This window comes from Rhinoderma darwinii, chromosome 1 (genome assembly GCF_050947455.1).
Source record: "Rhinoderma darwinii isolate aRhiDar2 chromosome 1, aRhiDar2.hap1, whole genome shotgun sequence".
Lineage (NCBI taxonomy): Eukaryota > Metazoa > Chordata > Amphibia > Anura > Rhinodermatidae > Rhinoderma > Rhinoderma darwinii.
In genome coordinates this window covers 594,083,061-594,106,785 of record NC_134687.1, presented here as the reverse complement: position 1 = coordinate 594,106,785, position 23,725 = coordinate 594,083,061, and the positions used below count along the sequence as shown (strand labels likewise).

At 38.3% G+C, this 23,725-nt stretch overlaps 1 protein-coding gene across 20 annotated transcripts in view; it reads left to right on the top strand.

Moving 5' to 3' along the window:
• Positions 1–23,725, top strand: part of CELF4 (CUGBP Elav-like family member 4) — a 1,056,008-nt gene that overhangs the window by 1,001,712 nt on the left and 30,571 nt on the right. For 18 of the 20 annotated variants that reach the window (XR_012850895.1, XM_075840583.1, XM_075840488.1 and 15 more), the window contains one exon: positions 22,819–22,984. The exons of the other annotated variants lie outside the window; for them this stretch is intronic. Coding sequence is in view for 17 of the 18 variants with exons in the window: in XM_075840583.1 (XP_075696698.1) it covers positions 22,819–22,946 (128 nt within the window). In the remaining variant the exon portion in view is untranslated. The remainder of the gene's footprint in view (positions 1–22,818; positions 22,985–23,725) is intronic. 20 annotated transcript variants of the gene reach the window in all.

The window sequence follows — 23,725 nt, the reverse complement described above, 5'->3', positions numbered from 1 at the left end:
AGGGCACTATCGATGGCCTGGCACCCAAGTTTTATTGAGACATTGTATAGCACAGTTATTAGATTACTTAATGTATGACATTATTATTTGATCACTGTATGTCGGTATTTCTTCAGCACTGTATGGTGGTATTTGGAATTGTGTGGCACTGCTACATGTAACCATCTCAGATTTCCCACCGCTGAACAACAGGCACCATTTACAGCACCCTGAATTCTGGAATGCCAGATAAGAAATTATTTAAGGGGTTGTATGAGATTAGATAAAAGTGTCTGGTTGTATTCCCAAACCGGCTGTGTCCATATGGCACCGTAACCATATTCATTTGTATGGAGCTCTGCTGCAATACCAGACACAGGACAGCAGTGGCGCTGTTTCTGGAAAACAAGCAGATTTTAAACATTTTTCCCACACATCCCTTTAATCATGAATTCTGTCATAGATTACACCTAAAACCTTTATCTGTCTGATTCTGGTAAGGAACTAGTAGATTTCTAAAACAGCCGGCTGGTAGCATCATTGTTGTAGCATTACATGAGAAAATGGAACGTCAATCAAGCAGGTGAATGTGACGGCAGTGTGATCACAGCAATCAGTGCTCTGATTGGTTAAATTGGCTACAAGTCACAAATCTAATCATGTGTTTCCATTTAAATGTATTCCGTGACCTTAAATCAGCTATAGTTGGGTGAAGCTTGAATTTTACCAAATTGGTCCATTCATCTAGTGCAGTATTGATTTTTGGAAGTTATCTCACCTTAAAGCCAAGGTTTGGTTTTTGCAAAACTGGACAAAGCCACATTTATCATCAAAAACATTCATATACATAGTATTTCTGACTATTTTCTTCACTTCCAATTCTTGAACTCTAGGGTTAACTAAAGGGGTCATAGCTGAGTGTTGCGCTGCTTGGGTCCCTAGTGATCAGTTATAATCTGTGGGGAAACTTGGCAACAAGTTTTTGATTTTCCAGCAGCGCCTACTCAGGATAAATGAGGCATTACACAGTTTACATTGAAATCATTGGGCTGCCTGTGTTAACGAGAGATGCTCTCTGTAGCCATTCTTTGCTCTAGCTAAGAGATAAGGGTCCTACATAGACCACCTTCTCAATTCACTTAGAATTCTCTAATACGGTATTTGGAAATGGGTGTTCCAGACCAGACAATCCCTTTAAATGTAATTCCAGGCATAAACGAAAAAAGTAGCTTTCACCCAGAGTGAGACCATGCTACATCTCCCCCAACGTTTTTGATACTTATTTTATACCACCACTCTTCTTGTAAATAAAAATAAGTGTTGCCATTATTAGCTGCCCTCATAGGAAATATTCAACCTGGGCATATGCCAGTATGTAGACTAATGGGTATACATTTTGTAAATTTTGGGAGGAGGGGGTTTACAGGGTCCTAACTCTGGGAACTTTGAGAAAAAAAATATGTCTCTTGTTATTACATATTTCTAATACTGAATGTTTTCTCATTATTTGAGTAATCACTAAACAGTTTCTGGATTTATACTAAATATCTGGAGCAAAGTTAACATTTGCCCAAACTGCTATGCCTCGCCTATCGACCAATTGACTATATGCATAAGAGACTCAACTCAGTTGACTGTATTAACTTAATATGTATTGAATGTTAAGATGAGAGTAAAGTAGTCACACCACGTTTCTATATTTCTATGTTTTTATTTTATGATCATAAGAAATTCCAGAAAAAAATTAGAAAAAGTTATTGAATTCTACCCATCTGGAAGGGTTACATGGCACTTCTAAGGCTTTGGGCCTCCATTTAATTCCACTGAGAATAATTTTTCCAAATGTAGGAGACTTGGCGAAAAGGTAAAGCTACTCAGGACCTGAAAAATTTGCCATCATTGGAGGATCAATGAATTGTGCACTACACCAGCATAGCAAAACTAAATTAACGAACAGCAAAGAAGCATTAAAAAAAGAAACAAAACAGGGTGCTACACATGCAAAAAATGGGGGGAAAAGACACAAAGAATAGGTGTGCACCCGAAACACTTAGGCTGGGTTCACACTGTGCATTTTTGGTGACTTTTTAGTGTTTCCTTTGTTTTAAAAATAGGAGTTCATCAACCAAAACAACAAAAAAGTTTTTTTTCAAGAATTTAAAGGACCGACTGCAAAACAAAATAAAATATTTATAAAATAAATGGTCCCAGTGCAGTACCCACCCCTGTTAAGAAACAGAGTATATAAGGTAATACAACAAAAATAAATATGGGGGAAAAAAACAATTAATGGAAAACAATAAGACAAGCATATAAAATATACAGTATCTATATACAATGTAATGGACCAAAAGTTCCAAGTACAACATAAAGTGTCGTGTGCATACAAAAAAGTGTCTCAATTATGTGACATCCCAAAGAACAGAACTACAAGGATATTACATGACCCTGAATACCACCGATGTGATCCCTACACGTATCGCAGCCTGCAAGTGCAGCTTTGCCCGAGTATTGCACCAGGATATTTTTAGGCCATGTTCACACAGGGCGGGTACACTGCGTAAAAGTACATCTGTCCTGGAACCCGCAGGGAGTTACGCCCGAAAAACCATACCAAATTGTGGTGCAGTTTTTCGGCCGGAATGTCTGATGTGGGAAAACAGTGGCTTAAAAAAAAGTTTATACTTACCCCGGTCTCCGTTGTCATAGCGATGCTTCATTCTGCTCTCATCCAGGCCAGCCGGCTGGAATAACGCTGCAGCCCATGTGACTGCTACAGTCTGTAATTCGCCACCGCAGTCACATGGGATGCAACGTCATCCCCGAAGGCCGGACTGTACAGAGAACAGAAAGAAGCATCGCTATGACAACGCCCGGGTGGAAAGTATAAACCTTTTTATTTGTTTTAAATCAAACAATCCTTTTTTGTTTTTTTTGTGAGTTGCGGTGGAATCACAGCTGTACCACCACAAAAATCTCAACATCTGCTATTTGTTGCGGGTTTTACCTCCCCATTGAATTCAATGTTGAAAACCGGCAGTTACTTTTTCACATAGGTGACGTAGAACTTTATCCCCCAAATGAATTCAGTCATTTAGACTACTGAGCTCTCCCCGGCCGCTCACAGTCGGGATATTTCGCTGCACAATCCTATTTGGTCCTTATAGGGAAAGTTTCCCTGCTCAAAAACGTTACCAGCAAAACAACAGAAAACCGTATCAAAGGCGAGAAACAAACTGTTGCTGTCAGTGGGATTTCCCATTGATAAATCCGTTTGTTTTTCCATCAGTGCTGCAACCAGGAAAGCCTGATAAACACAACTCCCGGAGTTTCTGGCATCGGCTCGGACGCTCTAATTTGTTTTCCACATGTTAATGTTGATGCCAGTTCCCCCCCCCCCCCAGCTGAGGCCACGTTCCCCGTGGCATTCTGGGGGTTAAATTATTCATGGCGGCAATGCAAATGTAAGACATCAAAGGAGAAGATGATATTTTTTTATTTGCTTATTTTTATTCTACTTACAGAGACCGTGAAAAAAGATTTTTCAGGAGCAATCTCTGTGAATTTATCTGTATAATAAAATTAGCTTCTATGGCGTCGGGTAAAACAGCTCCCACGGCGACACTGATCCCGTGCCATATAAAAAGCATTTCCACCTAAAATCCCACAATCCCCAGTACATAGAAGTCCTTGAGTCGTCCTCTGCTGTCAAGTTTTTAAGAATTATATTAAGCCATTTTGCAGCTTTATCTGTTCCAGGGAAAGCTGGGTGACAAGCAACATGGCTGTCATTATGGGGTCATCACCCAACTGTTATACACTCCTGAATGGCCACTCTATGTATCATTGCGTACCCAGACCAATTTACAGAAAGCTGGGTGATAACCAATATAGTTGTTATTAGTCACCCCTGGGCTTGCCACCAAGCTTTCCAAGACCCCTAAATGACATATCTGCAAATTCATAGAGACATCCCCAATATTGATAACATTTAGGGCTATAGGAAAGCTGGATGATAAGCAATACGGCTGCCATTATGGTTTCCACAGAGGTTGGCACTTATGTTTTGTAACCCTCTGAATGGCACATCGATGTCTCATTGCATAACCACCATTCAGGGGCCTGGAAAGCTGTGTGATATCTACCCTGCTTTCCGTCACCCCTAAATGGAGAGCCGTAGTTAGGGTTTCCTTCAAAGGTTCCGTTTGCTGCCACTATGTTTGTATCTAAATATTCTGGCCAAGGCAAAATGGCTTGTTGGCACTCCCCCTGGCACGTGCCCCCACTAGCTACGCTCCTGCCTTAATGCCAAATTTGCAAATTCAAAGAGACTTTTCCGATATTGTTAAAGGGGTTTTCCAATCACGGAAAGCGATATCATATCCCGACAGTCGGGACCTGCACCTATCCTCAGGATGAAAGGGCCGCAGCGCTGGGAGAACTCTGAAGGGATTCTGAGGATCGGCAGTGGGACCCGGCTGATAAGAATGAGGAAAACCCTTTAACCAAATTAACCGATTTGACATTTAGGGCTATAGGAAAGATGGATGACAAACCTATGGAATGTCATCCAGCTTTCCTGGACACAGGATGATTCAGCGACCTATACTGTACATATAAAGTAAATATTAGAGATTTTAAATAAAATATATATATATATTTTAGGGGGAAATTCTCTTTTAGTTCAGAAGAAAAGTTTCCTCCCAACCTAATTAAAAGTCACAGTAAATGTTGGTATCGTAGCACTGGCCACATGACTGCGGGAAGGTATTTCAGGGACACGAATCAAATCCAAACGTTTTACTTATTCTTTTTTTTTTTGCGTTCCGCTCCTTAACAGATGCGAATCGCTTTACCCGGAACATGAGGCAAAAGTTCCCTTTGATGTCGTCAAACATTCCTCTGGATGGTTCTAATGATGAATCTTGTTAAACCTGACACAGATCATTAGACAGAAATTCTTTTGTGAGACCAAAGGGCCTTATAGAATGCAGAAAAGGGGGGAAAAAAAGAAAAACAACTTGATATTTTTTATTATATTGCATGGGATCTGTGAGTCTGGCCCATCACAGGTGAACGCACGTTGGGCATTATAAGAGGGAAACTATTCATAATAATTTGCAGATATGAAAGTCAGCCTGGATGCCCGCCTGAAAGTCCATTGTGCTACGGATAAATAGGCACCTAGGACATGATGAGATATAGAAGCGGCGCACTTTGTTTCAATTGTATCAGGCTTAGAAATGAGCAGAACATGACCAGATGGTCAAAAACATGTTTAAACCCCCATTCTTCATGTCTGGGGACTCGAGCTCCCATTGACATTACTGCTTTACTTCTGCAGCTGCAGCGTTTTTCATGCAAATGCAAAATCCAGGGCTTTGAAAAAAAGTATATTGTCAGTGATGAAGGGGTTAAATTATTCCTTTAATCTGAAATTTAAATGACCTGATATGTGTCATATTATCCTAGATGTAAACATCACTTGTAATGTTTACATGTGATACAGGATACATAGAAGCTGTATCTCAAAAAGACATTTCTAAATAAAAAGTTATTATATACAGTTTATATATATATAAAAATAAAAAAAATTTACTTCAAGGGTTTGCATAGCCTTTAAAACCAGGCAGGCACAAGATACGCCAAATTTATCACAGTGGCGCATGCTGTATGATAAATTTGGCGCATCTTGCTAGACTTGCTAGACACTATTCTCTTCCTTACGCCACCTCTTTGTTGTCTTACTTTAGACCAATATTTTGTGAAGCATTTTGGCACAATTTTGCTGCACTTTGGCACATTTTAAGCTGCACCACTTTACGCTTCTCCATGACCCCTTTTCAAGACACTATTCAAAATGATCTAATTAGTTGCAAAAAATGTCTAAAACACATAGTAAATCTGGCGCGAGGCATGTACAGCTCTTTTTAGTGCAAATTGAGACAAATTCTGGCTCATTTCGATTTTAGCTGGACTACACAGAGACTTTTTGTTGATTTTAACTATCGACCTACAGTTGCAGTCCAAAGGAATCCATTGAGTTGTATGCTATCATGTGGACAGCCCCATCACTCAATAGTTAAAATCAATCAGTAGCACTAAAAAAAAAGCCTCCAAGTAGCCCAGGACTAAATTTCCCTGTAGTGTTTTGTTTTTTATTTATCACAATTTTGCACTTTATATCAGGAACGTATCCGTTTTTATGTTTCCTATCACTTAAACAGATGAGAGAAAAGAGATCACATATTGCAACCCTAGAGCAGCTGTAGGCAAACGCTCACTGACCGGCTGCTGAGGAACCTGCTGGGAAAAGTAGCTCCAAAACAGCTGGAGAAGCCCTTGATGGGGACATCATAATGTATTTACAGAGAAGGAATGTCAACCGAAGCAAAAAGTCAGAGAGTTACAATGCCAGTTCACTATGTATAGTGCAGAATATGGCAATGATTTGTCAATGCTTAAAGGCGGTGTCTCATGTCAATATGCAGGTATTAATATAGGATGGCAATCCAGGGATCAGTCTCATTGCCAGCGGAAGACAGGACATTTTTTTTTACACTTTATGGCAAATTATTCCATGCCATTCATGGGAGATTCTGGTCTTCCTCTGAGTCAACTGCACTTTGTATGTATAAAAAGTTAACCTTGATGGAGTTTGGGCTTAATTCAACCCACAAACTATGTAACGGTGTAAAACCCCCGTCCATATAACCTATTAGGGCATATGGGCGTTATAGTGCGGGGTTTCCTGCCAAGTAAAGAAAAATTCCATCCCTGTTGGACAATTTGAGCTCCTTCGTTTTTCCCTTTCCACCACCCAGATGGAGAACCGACCTAGGGCAGGAAATGTTTCAATGGGACACCTAGCCACAAAGCTTTATGGTCCTGAATTTCAAAACTACTTATAAAGCACTTAAAAGTGTTTTCCCCATCACTGACCCAGTGAGGGTCCTATTTCTTGGACCTTCACCAATCTTTAAAATTAGCTATTTTTCAAATTTTTCCCCAAACCGCAGTTTTTCCTTATCCAACAGCTGTGCAGGGAACTTCAACAAAACCTCATTCAATGAATGGATTCATGTAGAAGTTCTGTACACCGCAGGTGAATGGCAGGGCCATCCAGCATCAAAAGAATCCATGTCCTTTTGTTCTTGGAATCATCAGGGTTCTCAGAGGTTAGACCCCTACCTATCCTTATACTATTGGAATATGTATTTTTAATGGCAATGGATGCTCATGTATAAATACTATGGAGATGAAATTGCTCTTTAAAGCATGACTCCACTTTCAACAATATTGGTGACCTTTAGTAAAATATATAGAGCATTTAAGGCATGTAAAAGGTGCCCACGGTTCATAGAGAAGCTGTTCCACCACAGGTTAGCTTTAAGTTTGGTATTCGTACCAATGCCTGCTTTGTGCCATCCCATATTTGTGCCATATTAACAGCCACCTAATACTCTTCCACACTACGAGCATCACAATATTAATAAATAAAGTGCCAGCCCAAGGATTACGCAGCCTTTCTCACCAGCCTGGCCCTTCTGTCCTAGAATAGATGGATGTGGTGGGGTACTCAGCAAAAATATGGATTCCTGTTTTCCCTCTACAGAAATTGCTGTCTTTTAGGGTTCAATTTTAAAGGATAAATGGTTTGGGATAAATAACATATGTTATGTAATTCACATCTTCGGCTGAAATTTCGTAAATCGGCTTATACGGTAGTTATGAATTTTACAAGTTGGCTTAAAAAAATGAATCCAGTCCTTTAAAGACCTTCCTTTCTATTAACCCAATAATACCCTAAAGAGGGGAAACAATATATGCACTGTCCAACCTTTGAAGCTAAAACACAAACAGGGTCATTGTCTTTTGTATGACATTAGATTGTGTTGCAATGCCGCCAAAACGTGGCATCTGTGGCAAATTTTGAGAAGGTCGCACGAGACTTCATGCCTTCATAGATGCCATGATTTGGTGTACCTACATTCATAATTGACTGCATAGAGAGTTAAACTTGCAAAAACTGCGTAATATGTTGAAAATATTTTCTGTATGCGTATAACTTATTTGTATTATATTTCTGGATGATTGATATTTGGGCCCCAGTTGAGTCTACCAGTATCATACGAGATTCATAGTATAGGGTAGGAGATTTGCTATGGGGGATGGAGCAATGTTGTGTTGACCAGAGGTTCTCTTAGCTCATATATCCCATTTAGAAAACATTTTTAGATATCTACAGGAACATATTTCCAGCACAGAAGATTCAGTTCACAGAATAACTGTTTAATTTCACCTTATGCTGTTAAATAAACAGGCTGGAAAAATTGGGTACAAGTTCACTCAATGCTTTGCATCATGAAATTGTACATTTTCATCCTGATATCGGAAACAGTCAGCTGTTCCTTCTGGACTCTGCTTCAAGGGAAAAATGTGATGATATTTGAAACCCTGTTTTCACTTGTGCTCTGTCATTTATCTCCTAGGTAGCACGCGTCTACAGATATCTATAAAACTGCATTAACTGAGCTGAGGCTAAGGAGCTGTTTGCGGAAAATGATAGGAAATTAATTTGTTTTTGGGGGAACAAATATAAGTGTGTGATACAGTCCCACGAGTGACACAGAAGCGACTGACCATGTCATAAAAATTGAAGTTAACAATTATAGGAAAAAATAGTAAATTTCATTTTTCAACTGCTAAAATAGTATATTTCATCATTATGTTACATTTATAATAATGATATATTATTTTATGATGACACTAAAGATACTGTAGATTCATTAAAAATTAGGGCAAAAAATACAAAGAAGAAAATCAAGGGTCCTATGGGCATTTTCCAAAAATAGGTGAACATGAAAATAATGGGGTATTTTCGAAAATTAGCAGTGTGAACATTAGAAAGTATTTTTTTTAAGGAGGGAGTAGTGCCTTGGAAGTAGGAGTGGAAAAATCAACGATAATTGATTTTAAAGGAGTTGCCTTGTATCACATACCCTCTTAGGGAATTCTATTAAGGGGAGTAACTTCTATCAATTTGTTATGCAACACCTTATATCCCCTGTGGGGGCATTGCAGTAAAATAAAACACTTCCATGCAGATTACAGATGATCACTGGGGATCCACTGTAATCAGGCCCCACCTAACATTTGTCATAGACATTAATCCATTGTAGGACAGAAGATGATTCAAAACACAAACAAAACTATAAATAATTAATAAAATAGACATCATAAAAACGAACTAAAATAATCTATTTGTCTTCTTCTATGAGTTCAGATGAGCAACCACTAGATTTCCTGACTGGGTGACCTTTTCAGTATATGTAGCAGAAGTGGTCTCTGGAGGCTTCATCTGCTGTATAACAGGCTGTCTATGCATGTAGCACAGGCTTGTTTTAGGTTCTTAGCCTTCTATATAAAACATGCAAGGCAAAGAGAACATAAAAGACTATAACTTATTTATGTAGTGAATGGGAGGTAATGTTTGTATAATGACCCGTTGTACACAGTATGTGCTATAATTGTTATTGTAGATTTATGATATGGACCATGACCAATATGTCATCCATAGGACCATATCACACAATGCATATTTAATGCATATCATGCAGCGGTTCTGGGGCCATTATGGGTGCAACATATTGGAACTTTGCAACATATTGAAAGACCAATGAGAGAACTCAGTGGTTAGGAATATGGCCAGAAACTGGCAACCTGGGTATGGTCTATTACCAATAGGTAATGAACAGGTCAATATGATAATTTCTTCTGAACCATGGTCCCAAATACAATAATGGATCAATATGATGGATGATGACTATCCCATGTGTACTAAAGAATCAAAACCTTGCTATAACCATTGCACATGCTGAAAGATGGTTGAAAGATGACTATTGAGAGCCACTAATGGTAGAGTAGTTCTAGATAATGACCATGGGACTTGTTGCAAATTGTACTTGAGGGATGACTAATTTGAGAACTCAATGGTTAGGATGATTGGCAGAAACCAACTTAAGTGGTCTCTCAAGCCATGTGGTCCATCCCCAAAAGGGTATGAATTACTAAATCTTATTCCTAAGGTCTCTTGCACACAACCATTGTGCCACTCGGGCCGTTTTTGATGGCATCCGAGTGGCACCTGATAATCTTCACGGACCCATTCACTTTGACGGGTGAATAGGGTCTGTGAAAAATGGTCAGAGTCTCCGATCCGAGGAAAGATAGAACGGCACACTCGGTTGTGTGGATAAGGCGTAACACCTTATGGTAATTTTTGAAGAGAATCTTTTCTTCTGACAGATGTACCCGTATCCAATAATGGGTCAATATCATGGATGATGACTGTAAAACATATTCACAATTGTGGTTGAGAGATGACCGATGAGGGAACTCAATAGTTAGGACAATTGGCAGAAACCAGCTTCACTAATGTTTCAAGCACTGCGATCCATCACTAAAAGGGTATGAATTACTAGATCCTGACAGTTCTATCGTTATATCTGAGTATGATCCTCTTTCCTTGACCCCATATGCATGATAGGACAGTCTAGACAATCCTTTGTGAACTCAAGCTGCTCAGTTCACTAGAACTGGATGCAATTGTAACAAACCCTCAACTGTGAGCATTAAATCTGTAACAAGAATATTTCCATTCACTGATAGCAAGTCAAAATCTTAAAGATGGTGAGAGACCAAAGTAATTCTCCTTTATTTTATGTTATATGTAAGCCCTACAGTTCTTGATGCTAATGCTATAAATGAGCTTTATGTGGAGGTTCTCATTCGCCATTATTTCTCTTTTATATTGATATTACACAAAACGTTCCTTTAAGGGTTTTTCCTCAACATGACAACCCTTTTGCATGTGCCCTATAGAGTATATGGAAGCCATAGAGGGGGCTTGCCTATCTGCCTACCATTTTAATGGCCGGCATGTAAGGGCATGGCCAGACGTGGCGGATTTCCTCTTGAATTCCGCAGCGGACACTCCGCAGCGTTAATCCGCAGCGGAGCCTTTTCTCCATTGACTTCCACTTTTATTTAGCAGTGTTCGTTTAGACGATGCGTAAAATTCCGCTGCGGAGCATAGGCTGCGGTGCGGAATTTGGTGTCCGCAGCATGCAATGACTGTTGCGGAGTTGTGGCGGACTGGTTGCGGACTCACGGCGGAATTTCTCCATTGACTTCAATGGAGATTCTAAATTCCGCAATGAAGTCCGCAGCTGTCATGAAAATGTTATATGTGCTGCGGATGCGTCTTGCTTTTTTGACATGACATTTCTTCATTCTGGCTGGACCTATGTATTTCTAGGTCTACAGCCAGACTGAGGAAGTCAATGGGGCTCCCGTAATGACGGGAGCGTTGCTAGGAGACGTCTGTAAATAGTCACTGTCCAGGGTGCTGAAAGAGTTAAGCGATCGGCAGTAACTGTTTCTGCACCCTGGACAGTGACTACCGATCCCAATATACAGCAACCTGTAAAAAAATAGAAGTTCATACTTACCGAGAACTCCCTGCTTCTGTCTCCAGTCCGGCTTCCCAGGATGACGTTTCAGTCTAAGTGACGGCTGCAGCCAATCACAGGCTGCAGCGGTCACATGGACTGCCGCGTCATCCAGGGAGGTCGGGCTGGATGCCGAAAGAGGGACGCGTCACCAAGACAACGGCCGGTAAGTATGAAATTATTTTACTTTCACTAGGGAAAGTGCTGTCCCTTCTCTCTATCCTGCACTGATAGAGAGAAGGGAAGCACTTTTACCGCAGTACGCAGCAGCTAATCCGCATCAATTTACTGCACATTTTGGGCAGATCCGCCACAGAATCTGCAACACAGATTCTGTGCGGCATTGATGCGGACAGTTGCGGAGGAAATCCGCCACGTGGGGCCATGCCCTAATACTGATTTGAAATGGATTGCCAGCAGCAGCTTCCCCCAGTGATATCAGATGTTCACTGATGGTTTCAGAAGTTGTACCCACTCCATGGGCAGAGAAGAGTAGCTCTTATAATGGTGGTCATCCCATTGCAACAGTATAATGTTTTTGTATATTGACAGAACGGACACAGCAAAAACTGACGCTCTCCCCAATTTTCTGATCAATTGAAAAACTTGTGTAGTAGATGTAAATTAGGGAAATGCTGGTAAAGTTATTGCATAATTTATGAGGTGAACCTTTGTTTTTAATCCTCATATATGTTTGTTAAATTATGTATACATTTCCATATAATAACTTTTATTACTATTTTGTGCACATTTTATTCGATGTTTGATTTTGTTTCACTTGTAGAACATTGAAAAATTTAATAAAATAGAAAATATTAATTTTTATGACTATTAAAAACATCAACCATATGAAAAAAACATTGTCCAAGATGACCAAGAAGTAACATTTAACCTCTTAATAGCGGGAGAATTGTTGTATAGGGGAAATGTCAGGACGCTGGACCCTAGAGAAGATCCTTGCTGAGCAGAATGCATACACTTATATGGATGTACATTTATATCTAAAGAACAATAGAAACTAAATAGAAAAGAAGATTTAAAAATACTTAAGTTCTTCTATTTTCTAAGGAAAAATGTTTAAGGTCAGCCCCATCTCACCTTTCAATTTAATGGTTGAAACACAAAGTGACCACAGTGAAACATTCCTAAGGTATTAAAGGGTTTTATACTAGATTTTACATTGATAGTCTATCCTTGGGATAGCTGACTGAGGTATGATCAGTGGGGTTCAAACCTCCAGGACTGCAACCAATCAGCAGGCTGAAATTAACTGCTACACCTGTAGAAAGTAGAGATGGGAACAGCACTCCTCGTAATTCCTTTGGATCCTATGGTGCGCGCCAAACTGAGGTCATAGTCCCAACTTTCCCCAAAAGAAGCAAGAGAATAAAGAAGGTAGGCTTTACTCAGAAGGTGAAGATAAATCACCAGTGGAATAAACCACTGGTGATTTATCCTCACTTTCTGAGTAAAGCCTACCTTCTTTATTCTTGTAACTTCTATACCTGACACAGCAATATCCATACGCAGTATGTGGCAGTACCAGACTGCAGCTCAGTCTTGCTTAGTCTGTTCAATTGACTGGGCTTAGCTGCAGTACCAGCCACACATATACAGTATAGATGTTGCTGTGTTGAGTACATCAGTAAAGGGGATGTGTACACAATTTTAAGAATACGCATGGATTTCCTATCCTTAGGATATATATTTTTGGTGGGTATCCAAGCCCCAGGACGATTAGCAAAACATAGGGTCAGTGGTACTTACTGGATCGCTGTGTCCTCTTCACTGCATTACCCACACAATGACATCAGCACTGTTATGTTTTTCAATTTAATGGGCTGATCTTCATCACCAGACGCAGCCACAAACATATGGATGTCATGGTGTGAAATATTGCAGGGGCCCCTTTGTTCTACTGATCAGTGGGGTTCCCCGGGTTTGAATCCTAATAATAGGCCAGCAATATAAGATCCTGGTAAGCGCCTCTAAAGGGTATGTACATCTTTTTGGGATGTGCCGCAGTTACACCAGGCACTGTACAGTAACATACTAAGGCTGAAAAAAAAACATACGTTCATCCAGTTTAACTCATTCTCTTGCAATGTTGATCCAGAGGAAGACAAAAAAACAACATGTGGCAAATCTATCAAATTCGCAAATTGCTCAACATTTTTTGATTTTTAATGCATTTGCTCCGCACCAACAACTTTTCCAAAAAGTTGGCGAGGCTAAGCGAATGGGGGTATGGCCTGCTGTGTCCTGACTAATTTACTATACTTTATGGCAGATTGTGGTCTAAATTATAGCAGAAGTCTTCACCAGCCATTTCAACCGCACAGACATCCAGAGATTTGCCTAATTTAATAAGAGGTGTGCACCTCTCATTAAATTAAGTCCATCTTACTCCAGATATTTTTAAATTAAAACTGAATATCCCCAATATTCCATGTGCGGTGACTAGAGATTTATAGAGTGATAGGACTATTTTCCCATCATGTGCATCTATTCCCATATGATGTATCCCATGATATTATTTGCTTTGGCAGCAGCTGCCTGACACTGGTTGCTTCAGGTACATTTCTGTCAACTAATATCCCTTAGGGCTTATTCACATGAACGAATGTCAAATCGGCCATAAAAACTGCAATTTTTAATGGCTGATTTGCATCCGTGCGGGACCCGTTTTCACAGATCCCTCATAGACTTGAGTCTATTGAGAGATCCGGGAAAACGGGCAAAAATAGGAGACATCCTATTCTTTCAAGGGCCGTTCACACGGTCCATTAAAAAAACAGCTGTTTGGATAGCCCTATAGAAGTACATTTATTTTAATGCAGCTGTGTGACGGCCGTAAAAAAAAGGGCCATCACAAGGCCGATTATCCCGTTTGCATGAATAAGGCTTAAGTCTGTTTAACCCAGTATTTTCCCATTTAGTATTATTATTAATATTTATATAGCGCCTACATATTTCACAGAATTTATCATCATTTACTGTCCCCAGTAGGACTCAAAATCTGAATTCCCTATTTGTAAATATGTTTTTGAAGAAATTTGAATACAGGACCCAAGTTCTGCAAGGCAACAGTGCTAACCACTGAGCCACCATTCTACCATTTAGTATGTAATGGTGGCGTGTGTTCGCTGTACTCCATGTATAAGCAGTAGTACATCGATTACATAGAGTACAGCAGGGTTGGTCACATGACAAAGAGTCGTATCGTCATCAAAGAAGTTTGTGGAACTAGATACCCTGGCAGTGCTATAAAAGTCTATGAAAATCTCAGACAGGGGACCGGAATGTATATTAGCGAGTGTACTCACATACTGCAGTGACTACACTGCTAATAATTTTTGGTCCCCACATGACCCCTTTAGTGGCACAGTATGCTTTGAAAAAAAAAATAAAAAATATATATATATATATATATATATACATGGCATCCAATCCTTTGAGTACACAATGCAGCACTCAAGTGTTATTGAGTGAAACTTCAGGGGGTATCCATATAAAAAATATCTTCTCTAACCCCTGCTATCCCCATTGCTGGGGGAAGCCGGATCTGGCCACATATTTCCACTGCTGATACTACAGGGGAATGTAATGTAATGTTACATGAGCCTTTCAAATAGTTGAACGTCTGAATGGTTAACCAGGTAATACATGGACATCTCGAGTCCACCAGAGTGAGAGCTGCTCTTTGTGAGTTTCTATGCTCTAACTAATAGAGAGGGTCCCAAGCAAGGGAATCCCCTCTTTGACATCCGTAAGCCCTATACAGACATATGGACAGGCATCTGTTGCGAGACAACCCACTTTAGCCACGAACTGGCCAGATTCATATTCAATTGCATCACTCTTGTGCACTCAAAGTACTTGTAGTAATCATGAGCTTACTCATTATGGTTAGTAAAAACTAATAAAAAGGAAAACATTTATTACAAAGAAAACAAACAAAAGAGGAGCTTCACTTCCAAAATATATATATATATATTTATTTTTTTAAATGTTCATATTTGTTCCATTTAATTGATCAGGGAGTAAGGCAGATATTAAAGAAATCTATTTTATTTCTATCTAAATCTATCTATTTTTTGCGTTTTGGTATAAAAAAAAGGAGGAGAAGGAAATGTGGACATAGCAAATAATTGTCTTGTATTCATAAGAATACTTTATTCTTAGAAAAGCCAAGTGTTTCTTCAAGTTTACATCATTCAGATTATATCAATATAATTGAAACAGCTTATAATTCAGATCTATTTTAAGGAAGCATAGTGGCTTACATGAAGAGCTTCAATGTTAACCTGTTATACTCCACTGAGGAAATATTTAGTCAGAAACACAGAAATATCACTTCTGAGAAAAGACAACTGCCATTTATAGCGAAGTGTAAAAATTATTGTTGTGTTAGGACCTGTTCACATCAGCATTGTGCTTCCGTTCATGGGTTCCATTCGACCTTTCCGTTGGAGGAACCGATAAACGGAAAGCTAAACGGAAACCATAGCTTCCGTCTGCATTACAGTTGATTTCAATGGTAATGCTTCCGTTGCAATTGGTTTCCGCTTGTTTCCGTTCCGTAAAGTTTCTGGGTTTTTAACGGAAACAATAGTGCAGTCGTTTACACTATTGTTAAAGAAACTGAAACTCTTTACGGAACGGAAACCAACTGCAACCGAAGCGTTACCGTTGAAATCAATGGTAATGAAAACGGAAGCTACGGTATATTTTCCGTTTTGCTATCTATTCATCTGTTCCTCTGACGGAATGGATGAACGGAAATCCCAGACGGAACCAGACGTTGATGTGAACAGACCCTAAGCTTCAAATATGCAATGCAGTCTGATGCACTGTATTATGGAAGAGTTATTTTTTCTACATTAGATTACTGTAGAGTACATAAAGTCTACACTTCTCAGAATGCAAGCTCGGACAAAATACTGAACCGGGAAAGGTTAATGGGAGATGTGAGCTCAGACGCCTGCATAATTGTGTATGCAACTGTGGGTACTACTGGTGAATTCTGTGACTCAGATTCAGACCTCACCTCAGAGTCCAAATTTTTTAGTAAACTGCAAAAATCTTAAATATGTAGTCTTCAGCCCAATGAACTCTAAAACCACTGAACTCCTTTAATGTGATAACCAGGAATCATAAACTATGATATTTGCCTGAAATCAACTGATAAAAACTCATAATTTACTGTTTTTGCCATTTACATGATGAATTGACTGTAGCTAAATACTGTTTTTGTACTAAATGATTATACTGCGACAGAGAATGTAAAGCAAAGTTTTTAATTCACAAGCGATGGGTCAAATAGCAGTGTGTTTGTGAGCCTTCATGAGGCGTTTCAGGCATTAGAAATATTGTTATAATTATATCCGGAGCTGTTCCATTAAGTAATATTGATTGCTTCTATTAATTTCTGTATTTGTTATCCTGATCACCTTTAAAATGTTCTTGTTGCATTTTTTAATTATAGCCCAGTATATTGCAGAAACAGTCAATGCAAAACTAGGCATAATGCAGTGTATCAGTTTTGCAGAGTGTTCCTTTAAGAGTAGAGTAAAGATTGCTTAAAGAAGTGTTTATAGTGATTGATAAAGTTGGTGAAATTTAATAACCAGTTTTGAGAAATACCCGCGAATTATGTAAAAATAATATTTTTGTAAGATTAGTCCTAATTTCAATGATACATAAAGTTTTAAAAATACTGCATCTCCACTATAGAATACCAAACACTCAATATATTACGATTAAGGACATGCCCACCATAGTCTCATAAAGGCTTCTACTTATGTTATATATAAATATATAAAAAAAAAAAATAAGATGACACCACACTTCGATTATGTTACCCACTCCTCAGGGCTGGTCTTCCAAGTCAAGGAAGACCTTTGCAAACGACAGAAATGATGACGGGTTGAGGGTGGGAGGGAGGAACATGACATTTGGTGTTTGGACGTTCTTGATGTTTTTTAACTGGTGTGCCGTGATGATGTGGTAATGTGGCGTAATTCTTTACTACAGTGGATTTAGTGATGTGCCGTGCTGTGTAGTCACAGTGGCAAATGTTTCCATTTCTGTGATTTGAAGGCCATCCTTATTGCAGCACCGGTAGATTAAAATATTTCCTAATAAATAAATTATTGTATATTATACAAATTTATCAAAATTTCAGGGGAAAAAATGTACCAAAAAAATAATAATTAGCCAATAGGCATCACCAAGCAGGAGAGTATAGAAATTAAAAAAAAATACAAGTTGGCAGTTAAGGTTACAATGAATTTCTGAAGTTTTTATGTGTTTATTAAAATTGACCACATTAATACATAATGTTCTACCACCCATATTCTAGGATTATTTTATAGGAGATTCCTTATAATTACAAGCTAGCAAATTGTAAAAAAATTCTATCAAATATTAAATTATTCTAGATTTTTTGGGCATCTCCCAACTTTTACTTCTCCATCCAAATAATTTTAACAGTGGCTATAGATTGACAGCTTTCTCAAAAACACTGGAAGATGGTGAGACATCTATACACCTGTAGACCTCCTGATATAGATTTTATAGATCTCAACAGCATCACCGCAAGGGGTATTTTGGTCAGTATTTTTAAGCCAAAACCAGTAGTGGGTCCAAAACACGGAAGAGGTACGAATCTTTCCATTATACTTTTTCTATTTATGCTCTGCTCCTTGTTTAGGCTCATAAATAATGTGTCAAAATACTGACAATAATACTGCCATGTCAAAGTGGCCCTAGGGTGAGATGTAGTTCATTGCCCAGAGGTTTCCACCTTCCACATTCTATTAATATTTTAGAATTTTAACCCTACCATCCAAATCATCTGAAATGAGATTCCAAATTCATTTTTTTTTCTTCTGAACAAATCTTTTTGTGAAGAGCAATCCCACAATTCAGTTCTTAAAGTTTGATGCTTAGTGAACACTCTAAGTTTAAGATTAGGTTAATTTCACAGATGTTTTCCAACATGAGAGATCTTTGTGGAACAATAACTTTCATTTCCTTCCATTAGATCTGCTCGTTATCTACCTCATCCACCAATCGATTTACTTCTAGTCTTCAACTTGGGCCACACATTCAGAATAAATTCTATTAACATTCTAGATTTTTCACTGTTTAATCCAAACCATCTCAAATGGCATTCGAAAATTGATATTTTTAATGACCAAATCTTTTTGTGAAGAGGAATCCTACAATTCAATTCTAAGCTGGTCATAGGTGGACATAGGTAGACAGCTGTTCATCTTTAGAACTCTGATGGATTTCATCGATGGCACCTAAACAGTGTACTCTATAAGGATAAGATTAAGTTCATTGCCCAGAGGTTTTAGTGTTTAGAAGATTTCTATAACTCAATAACTTGCATTTCCGTTCCGCCCATTAGATGCTCTCATTACATCACTCATACACCAACTGCATAGCATCTAGTCTTCAACTTGGGCAATGCATTCAAACCATGCATGGCCAGCAATCTGCTCATTGATGAACTATCATACTACTTTTCTCAAGGACTAATAATGCAATTAGTATTTTCTACATTTGAATAAAAACAAGTAGCTCTATAACTCTTGCTCGCAGCTTGTATAGTTCAGCACAGCCTGAAATGAGCCCAGCCAAATGACAAATGGACCACAACAAATGCCAATACTTTCCTCATTTGTTTTTAATAAGTCTGGCACCGTCTCTGGCATCTGAGCCGCTGATACATAGCCCACTGTTTCCTTTGTGAAGGTGCAGTGGATCCTGGTTTGGAGTTTGCATAAAATTTTAAAAGACAAGGAGGAGGTATAGAAAAGCTTACGATGGCCCAACAATAAGAGAACCGGGCCAAGTAAAAAAAATAGTGTAGAACAGTTGCAGATCATTGTGGTTATTTGCTGCCGGATGATTAATCTTAGACTCAGATCCCACCCCAAAAAATGCAGGCAACAGTCAATGCAATTAGCCACGAGGGAGGACTCTTACAAAACATGTTAGGCGTGCAGGCAATTTCTCATTTACAAACCATAATTAATTTGATGTTTAGATTAATTTCTTATGTTCTCCCAAAGGTGCAATGAAGGCATTTTTCCGTTACAATGAAGTTGATGGCTTATTGGGAAAATAAATCTAAATGACAGTTTTGCTACTGACTTTAACACTGGCCAAACACACTTTAAACATTTCATAAAAAGTAGATAAAACGAATATCACGTACAGTAACCCTTTGCTGGTAAACTCCAGTATATGCATCATGTAGCTCAGTCCAGGAAGCCGTATTGTAGTTGCAACCATATTTACTCAAGAATAGTGTTACTGAACACTTCTAATAATGCTCGACAGAAATTCATTTTTACCTTATTGTAGATCAATAGTATATTTGGAAAATATTTAACATAATGTCGAAAGAAAATAACAATAAATGACACTTTAAATATTAACATTTTCCCACCAATAATTATTGAAGTTTCATTTATGGAATCCAAAAATGACAATATTTTTAACAATTTTCTCCTCCACTTTACCAAATGTGCTTGAACTAAAATTAAAATGTAAATTCAAATAAAATGTAAAATAACAAGGAACAGAACAAGGATCAACATATTGCGACCAATTCCATACTGTAGGCCTACAATGCCCCTCACTCACTTGGGCAGCCATTTCAGAAATATCCTATAACATTAGTTTAAAAAGCTGTACGTGCATAGATGTAGCTAAGACCATTTGCCATCACCATCTTTTTCACCACACACCAAGAATGTACAGTAATTCTCCATTTCCAAAGACCAATCCCAGATGACAAACTGCAAAGGGATCAGGGTTAAAAAAAAAGTTGTTTGTCAAAAAAGGAGCTTTAGTTTTTGAGCAACACTTATGCATATTGGATGGATCTTGGCCCTGCATATTTTTACAGAATACAACAGTATTTGATCTGTCCATATCATCTAAATCTCTGTACTGTTTTCTAGATATATTTTTTAGACTTATTATGTACAAGACAATCTACAAGTTCTCGTCTATTAATTCCCCTAATGACCTACAGGTAAAGAGAGGCTGAATTTCCACCCCATACTTGAAGAGACACAAATAGTATCACATTATGCAATGACCTGTTAATCAGATCATCATCTACCTAAATAATGTGTCTTAGCAGCTTCAGACTGACACTGTGCACATATTTAGTTCATCATTTACACTTAAATATTATCACTCTGAGCAGCCTCTTCCTGGCACTGAACACACCGTTTTTCATGCACAATGCTCCATATTCCAGAGCCAAAATCATCTTAACAATATTAAACCATTGTCAAAGTTATCATAAAGGCCCAACCCTTGAGGATCCCATGCAAAATTAAAATATTAAAAAGGACAGGAAGAACCAAACCCTTTAGGCTGGTAGATCACAATTGATAGCAGCAGTTTTTTATGTAATTGATTAATAAGAAAATTATTAATTTTTTTTTGGGGGTGGGGAATGGCCATATTTGGCACTAAAGCAAAATTTATCAGCACTGAGTGGTAAAAATCTACCGAGCATTCATGTTTATTGCAGTACGAATGCTTGAAAATGTATTTATGTGGCCCAAAGAATGCACTTGCAGAGCAAGCAGACTTGCCAAAATGTGTATTAAAAATGATCATACCAAAATGTAGTTATTTCTCAGGGTAATGACTATGAAGAATCAATGACTTCAGTGGGAAAAATTGGAGCAAGTGTGCAGGCGTCCCTATTGTTCATGCCGTTAAAGGAGAAATCAGGCAGAAACCCTTGGCTGAACAATCTGGTGCAGGTTAGAAAGCCAAGAACGACTTCATGTGGAAAGTTTATGTCCCACTGTGCCAAACGGTTGAAAGTAAATTTCTAAAAAGTTATTTTACAAGCTACAAAGGAAAATTCTAAAGTTTATTAACGAAGACAATGCGGATATAACTCCATTGTTACTTCTATTACAAAATATATTAATTCCACAGTTGATGTTGAATTTACCTTACAATGTCCAAAAGCATTTCCCTCCAAAAACAAATCCTCTCTAGGTAGATGCCAATGGGGCCATGTCAATTATAGAAACTTCATAGATAACTACAGCTATAGGCAGCCATTACAGCTCCATAGTTTGCTGTCACCTATTGTCACTTTCCTCATCCTGACCCAACTGCAGAACTGGTAGAAGAACATAAAGGTAAAAGGACTCCTCCTAAGACCTCATGCACTGAGCCCTTCTAAAAACTCATAAACACATATACACCCGAGGGAATGCAGGATTTATCAGTTGGTGACGTAGCAGATAGAAGAGGTTGATCTCTCGTCCAGCAACAGACTCCTCCCTTTCTTTATCATAGGCTTTCATGAAGGTCGATTTTTTTCAGATACAGATGTAGTGAAGCTGAAGTTCACATTCAGTTGCTTTTTTAGTGCATCATGATAACTCAGTACGATTACCCATATGCCAATGGAAAAACCCAAATATCTCATCAGAATATCACAAATTATTTCCTTTAATAGTTCACAAAATATTGTAAGAATATAAATACATTTATTTGAATTATTTCTTGTAGAATTGTTTATTGCATATTCCTCTTCATAGTAAATCCATAATTAGTAATTAAGGGTTAATAGAGTGTCTTTATACAGGACAGTAAAATTCCTTAATTTCCAAAAATCATATATCACTCTATAATGATCCATTACTAAGAATGCACCAATCTATTTAACAATCTTATCAGGGACACCGGCCATATTGTGTTTGGAACCTAGAGTTATATTAATGCCTATAGAAAATATAGATCCCGTAAATCCAGCTAAGTAGATTTCACCTATATAATGTATACTCTTGTCAATTGAGATGGCCTTATCAAGCCATTTCTATGCTTCCTACTTTAATTAAAGATTTCAGACATGTTCACCAGAAGTAATGTTCTCTTGCATCTTTTTCATAATCGTTTTAGTTGGTTGGCAAAATTAACCATTTCCATCCTCATAGGTAAAAAAGTTTTAAGAGTAGAATCTGAACTATGCTATACATTGCCTATTGTTCAGTAGGTCATCCTATAAAACTTTAACATGTGTTTCTTCTCTCTTGCTGATTGTAAATTACTTGAAGCCATCTGATAGGGTGAGAATCTTGGATTTGTTGCTGAAGTTATCTTAATCATGGGTGCTGCTTTGTAGGATATTCAATGTATGTAATTTGTCCATCTTTCATCTATCTATATTCCTCCACATGGTCATTTTTAATGGTATCGCTCTATATGTATTGTCCCCGGTAGCTTTCGGCTTGTTAAGCCCCCACATTGCTTCATGTTTTGACAGGTTTTGTGAGTTTTGACAATCCTGCCAGTGCCCAGGCTGCCATACAAGCTATGAATGGCTTTCAAATTGGCATGAAGAGGCTTAAAGTGCAACTGAAGAGGCCGAAAGATGCCAACCGCCCTTACTGAGACATTTCAGGAGCCGCGGGAAACAAGGACTAGCACAGGTAGGTAACCGAGAAAGTACCACAAGTACTGTCAAAAGAGGGATCAAAAAGTTAACAAGAAATCAAATATGACCTTTACTGGGTGGACCAAATGTGCGCTGGAGTACTGTTCAATCATGATGGTCATGGACTGTATCTAAGAGCAAGCAGTACTCCTACCTGATACTACTGTATGTTTAGCATGAGTTTCCAGAATAGCTATTTATAAAGCCTAGAATCTTACTCAGCAATTATTTGGTTTATTAAAGAATTATATAATACATTCTGATAATCTCTTGAAATTTAAGTGTTTCTCTACCAAAATTATTTTTAAGATCAATGTGATTAGCACAGCATGGCTTTACTGCTGCCCTTCATCCCCTTCTCTGCTGCCAATGCAGTTCCAATCCAGCTCTTAGGCTAAACAGCATAATCAATCATGTGTGATCGTCTGGTTGCTAAGGATGCACGACATAACAACAGTCTTCTCAAATGGTTTCCTAGCAACCAGTCTGTCTCACATAACACAGGTCTTCATCTCAGGACAGAATTGCCCTTAAACTAATGGCAGAGATGGGGCAAGGAGGTGTGTTTAAGCCAGGATTTTTTTTCTCTCTTACTTCCACATTAACCAAATTTTTGTACAAAAAAATAAAAATAGTACATTTAGGTACAGAAATTATTTCATATTTTACAACTGGATTAATGTAACATTCATTTTGGAATACAAATTCCTATCGTCCTCTGGAAGATTTCTCCAAC